Genomic DNA, 5953 nt, shown 5'->3' on the forward strand with positions numbered 1-5953 from the left:
AAAGTAATGAAAGGAGGGTCCTGACATTTGATCGAGTGCAAAGGTAGAATTTGTTTTGTACTCACTGGTGCCCGATGACACCTCACGGCATCCTAGTGTTAACAAGTGAAGCATCCTAGCTCCTAGCATGGCTAACTTGACAGTTGGCTAGTATGACGCCATTAGGCTAGCAACGTATTTCTTAACATTTAGGAAAATATGGTATGTTACTTAAGAAAACGTACATCTTTTGCAAATACTTTGCTGGTAATTGTTTTATAGAGTTCTGAATTGCGCAGAGACATTTTGTTACTTACCCAGATAGCTGCTCTTCTGTTCTGTTCTCTTCAGTACAGCTGCGTTGACAATGACCAATCATAAAATGTACAGCTGTCAATCAAGCCACGATGACGTCCGTGTGGGTGTGGTTCGCGTTGACAGTGACCAATCATAAAATAGTATCTTGGTATCTAGGTAACCGCCCCAAATTGTCAAAAGTCATTTTATCTCCTCGAGCAGAAATGAACCCCTCGCGTACAAAAGTTGACCGCGGGAGGCAGAGAGAAACTCGCGCGCGCAAAACTTAACTGCGCGCATGCAAAATCAATTTATGGGCGTGTTAAACACAACTGCGCGCCCGCAGGTGGATTTATGACCGTGTGAAACTTGCGAAGTTAATATCTGCGCGTGTGGAACTTATATCTGCGCGTGTGGAACTTATATACGCTCGCGAGACTTTTGATAGAAACCTGACGCCATAATTGACCCTTGGGGAACACCACATGTCATTTTAATTTGGTCAGATACAAAGTTGCCAACAAGACAGTAGCTTCTGTCCTGTAGGTAGGATCTCAACCAGTTTAGGGCAGTGCCCCAAAGTCCTACCCAGGTTTAGTCTATTAGAATGTCACGGTCTACAGTGTCAAAGGCAGCGCTAAGATCTAGTAGATCAATGTGCAGATTTAGATACAGTTCAGTAGAATAAGATGAGCTGGAATTACACTTAACTATCATTACTACTTTGGACCTTTTACAGATGCATTGCCATCAATGCCTGTTAACATGTACAGAATGTCATTGTCTTGACAGATGTTGTAAACAATAGTTTAAACATAATGAAGACATTGCATGCAAACAATGACGTGATAACCTTATATATTTGGGTTTGACAAGGTAACACAGTGGAACTGAACTCATTATGCAATATGCATTGCATATTTTAGAAAAATCCATCCAACAAATAATCAATTGCAAGTAGTCGTCAGAAGTCATCTCTTCCTCCTGGTCTTAGTCAGCTCATCTTTCTCCCTTTTCTAATGATCTGGAATAAATAACAAAACAAGGGTCCTATATTACAAGAGATATTTAGGGCTACTTTAGGTTGTTATATTCAAGAATATGACTTCACAACTAGTTCATGTTTGTTAGGGTTGTCATGGCTAAATGGTGAAAATGAAAACATTGAATTAAAGCTGAGAATCTATACTTTAACCCAAACTGTTGGAGTATGGCACTAAAAGACAACTAAATGTTTCCCCTTTCCATAAACGTATGGAGGGCGCTGTATATGGCTTAACAACTAGTTCATGTTACCTGTATATGGCTTAACAACTAGTTCATGTTACCCTGTAGATGGCTTAACAACTAGTTCATGTTACCCTGTATATGCCTTAACTAGTTCATGTTACCTGTATATGACTTAACAACTAGTTCATGTTACCCTGTATATGGCTTAACTAGTTCATGTTACCTGTATATGGCTTAACTAGTTCATGTTACCTGTATATGGCTTAACTAGTTCATGTTACCTGTATATGGCTTAACTAGTTCATGTTACCTGTATATGGCTTAACTAGTTCATGTTACCTGTATATGCCTTAACTAGTTCATGTTACCTGGTCTAAGAGTGCCAAACACTTCCACTTCACACAGAGTAAGTTGTTTTTTCTTGCCAGGGAGGACCACATTGACATAGCGACCACTCATGTTGTCACACTGGAAGGAGTAGCTGTTTTCTGCTGAGATGGTGATGTTACCGCAACTGAGAGAGAGACAGAGAAAAGAGATCAATTGTCAATGGGACTATAGTCGTTCAGTGAGAGGGCTATGTGGATTTGAGTGTAATCCGCATAGTTGTGGTAGGCAATTTATTATCTTTTTTATGATGCGTCCCAATGGCAGCATCTAGAGATTGAATAGAAGGGGGCCAAGGATTGACCCTTGGGGAACCCCACATGTAATTTTAATTTTGTCAGATACAAAGTTGCCAATGAGACACAGTAGCTTCTGTCCTGCTTTGCTTTGTTGATTTTAATGTTTTGATATGTGGTTTTAAACTGTCTTGTAAGGTGTCCTTGAGAGCCTCGAAAGGCACCCATAAATAAAATGTATTATTATCAATGTCTGTTCAACAATGTAACAAATCCATAAAAAATGCACTGGCATGGATAAGATAACAAGAGACGTCTTCAAATAGTTGAATTTAACCCCAACCCTAACCCTAAATGAAAGTGTGAAGTGTTCAGCTCTTGGCAGGGGGAAATGTTGCATGAGTCACCTGGGATTGTTGTTGCCGTTGTTCACCAGTGAGTTACCGATACGAATCTCAGCACCTTTAAGCCTTTCAGCACAGCGGCCTGCTCTATTGGTGATGGTCACAGAAGTGATGTTGAACACACCCAGCAAGTCCACTCTCCTCCAGCGGTTGGTCTCCTTCTTAGTGTGGGTGCAGGATCCTTTACGATAGGTTGGGTTTGTGTCCCCATCAATGGCCTTGAAAGCAGTACCTTTACAAGCCAGTGAAGACTGAACAGCCTCTCCTTTCAATGCCACGTTTTCTGGAGTGAAACACAGAAGAGAAGCCATGAATTGTGACCCCTGAGAGTCCACATTAAGGCCTAGAGGGGCTCTAGCTTGATATTCACACGAGTCAGTTGACAACTCAAACAGTTACATCTCAAAAGGTTACAATAGTCATAATACAACAGTCAAATGACAGACTGTATATAACATCTAAAGAACATATGACTGTACAATATGACTGTACAATATCACTAATGTTGTATTCTTACCTATTGGGGGAGGGGTTAGTAGCACAACTCCTGTGGAAATATCCATATCATTACAATGTATTACAAGATGTTTGTCACTCAGGTTATACAAGTACAATCGTGTGAGATACTGTCGCTGGGGGGGCTCCATTTAGGGTGCATACGAGACAGAATATAATATCAAAATATAAGAGGCAAAAGTGTTGAAGTGGTGGTGGAGGGGCGATAGATGGGAGACATGAGGTGACTTGATTTTCCCCTGGGCAATTTGTTATTAATAGGCGACGTAGGAGCCACTGAGGTGCTTTTACGAGATATATTATTAGAATATAACTTTTCATAGGTTTGATATTTGGAAGTAGAGAATCTTCGGTACTATCAAATTGGATCAAGCAGCATTATCTTGGTTAATTCCTCTTTATTCTTTCGTTTGGATTAGGACTCAGGTGTTTTTTCTCATGGGATTACTTGGCATTAGCTTCGGCTATCGCCAGGTTGATGTTAATTTGGTAGGCTATAACTAAACACGCATCAGTTTAGTTTAGTTTAGTTTATTGAGTTTAAAAGGACAGTGTGCACATACATTGATTGTTTCAGTAAAACAAGGAGATGCTTTGCACCAGATTTAGCAAGAAAGCTAATTTCCATCTGTAGTCCTTACATAGAACATAAACACAATGAATACAACATCTGCAGTAGCCTACATACATACATATACTTATATATAGGATAAAATAATTACGGTAACAGAACATGGTCATAATACCATGCTCCACATCCCCCTAATGAAGTACAGGTGAAAAGGACATTTAATTACCAGAGGAAGATACCCCGCCAATTTCCATCCCCCCAAAGCCGTCGATGCTCTCGGGGCAGAGGGTGGAGGCGGCGACGTCCTCTGACGGTGGCATCACTGAACCGCCTGTATCTCCTCTGTAAAAATGAGATCACAAGTTCAACAGTGCTGCCTCCCACGCACTGCCAACACAATGCTCTTCAACCTCACATTTGCTAAAACTACAGGATGGATGTCAGTTTGATTACATCCAAGAGTCATGGACAGCCACAGTAGTTTAGAGACTGCTACATGTGGATACTTCCTGGATCCATGTAGAACCCTTTCCACAGAAGATTCTTCATGTGGCCCATTTTGGAACCGTTTCTTTCCCCAAGAGTGTAGGTGAAGGACAGTTCTCCACCTTCAGTGAAAGCAGATACAACTAATTCCCAAGCTAGTAAAATCATTAATCCTCAGTACTCACAAGTCTAGTACACCTTACTGAGCTTCTGGTTCTTCAGTGTCGACCTTCTCAATGAACAGCAAACAAGCTTCTTCAAGAGGTGAAATGCGACCCCCTCTCTACTCAGCTGCTCCTTATATACAATGATTTCTAGTCACATGACCAGGAATTGAGGGAACTGAGATTGGTTTGGTGAAGAACTACACATATTTGGGTTCTGTGTTTGATAATAGGTTGTGTTTTCAGGGCTAATGCAGATGCAGATCTCTAAGAAGGTAGAACAACATTCTGTTTTATGTTCAATTCGTTATTTTAATGGTGGACCAGAATGATGACTCTACAGACCCTTTATTGAGTCAGTGCTTCTTCTTGTATTGTGGCTTTGTGGTTTGGGAACCTGAATCTGGCCAATCAGAATAGGCTTGGTCAGAGTGGCCAGTAAGGTTAATGTGATGACCTTTGAGGTCGGCAGGTAATGAAGGCCCCTACCATATTGGACAGTACCGACCACCCCCCGTAGAGGGAGTTTGAGCTTCTACCTCCAGGTAGATGATAGAGGTCATAGGACTAAAACATTCCTCCAAAAATTCAAACTAATAGGACTAATGAGTAATGAAATCAACTTAATGGATAGAAGGCATAGATAGAGTGATAGTGTTTAACCATAACTGCTGCAGAACATATAGGGCCGGTTTCAGAGACAAGGCTTAAGCCTAGTCCTGGACTAAATCACACTTTCAATGTAAAATCTCCATTGAAGATGTTTTTTAGTCTAGGATTAGGCTTAAGCCTTGTCTGTGAAACCGGCCCATAGGTTTTTAGCTTAGTTTAAAATATCTGTAGGGTTTGGGCCTGTTTGATTTCTTCAGGGAGTTTGTTCCAGGAGCATGCAGCAGCGTGACTGAATGCTGCTTTACCGTGTTTTGTTTTCACTCTTGGAATGATTAGCTGATTAGTCTCAGCTGACCTTAGGGGCCTTGCTGGAATATCGGGTGGGAGAAGATCTGATATGTATTTCGGTCCAAGACCATTTTGTGATTTGTATGTAATTCCTCTTCACCATTTACATGCTCCCCCTCGGCCAGATCCTCTGTCATCACAGCCTAAATTTCCACTGCTATGCTGACGATACTGAAATTTAGCTCCACCCTATCCTCTAAACTCCCCCCCCAGTCCCTTGTCAACTGCCTATTTGTCTTGAGACCATATTATTGTCTGCTGTAATTAGCATTTTTGTCTTGAAAAAACCAAGGTTGTGGCACCCAAGGCGCTGCTCCGGAAGGTTGGGGACTTCATCCTCGAGGTCGACGGCTGCTCCATCTCCCCATCCAGAGTCCGAAACCTGGGCGTCATCCTGGACTCCACCCTCTCCTTCTAGTCCCACATAAAATCTGTCACCAAATCCACCTTTTTTCACCTCCGAAATATCACCAGCCTACGACCTTCCCTCACTGACTCTGTGTCCGAAACCCTCATCCACGCCTTCGTCACCTCCCGTCTGGACTATTGCAATGGAGTCCTGTTCGGGGCTCCCAGCAAAGCCCTGGACAGGCTCCAGTATGTGCTGAACTCTGCTGCCAGGGTTCTCACCCACACCAAGCCCTGGCAGCACATCACCCCCACCCTCATTCACCTCCACTGGCTTCCGGATCAAGTGGCTTCCACAAGTCCCGCATCACCTAC

General features: G+C 42.3%; 1 protein-coding gene across 1 annotated transcript; it reads right to left on the reverse strand.

Annotated features, from left to right (window-relative positions):
* Positions 1–1292: 1292 nt before the first annotated feature.
* Positions 1293–3940, reverse strand: LOC308154411 (fucolectin-like; the record flags this gene model as incomplete). The annotated part of the gene is made up of 4 exons (XM_080527574.1): positions 1293–1300; positions 1875–2020; positions 2537–2816; positions 3847–3940. 4 exons carry the CDS (start codon positions 3938–3940, stop codon positions 1293–1295), a joined length of 528 nt encoding a protein of 175 aa, XP_080383700.1.
* Positions 3941–5953: the final 2013 nt, after the last annotated feature.

Source organism: Nansenia antarctica (assembly GCF_963989245.1).
Source record: "Nansenia antarctica genome assembly, chromosome: 3".
NCBI lineage: Eukaryota > Metazoa > Chordata > Actinopteri > Argentiniformes > Microstomatidae > Nansenia > Nansenia antarctica.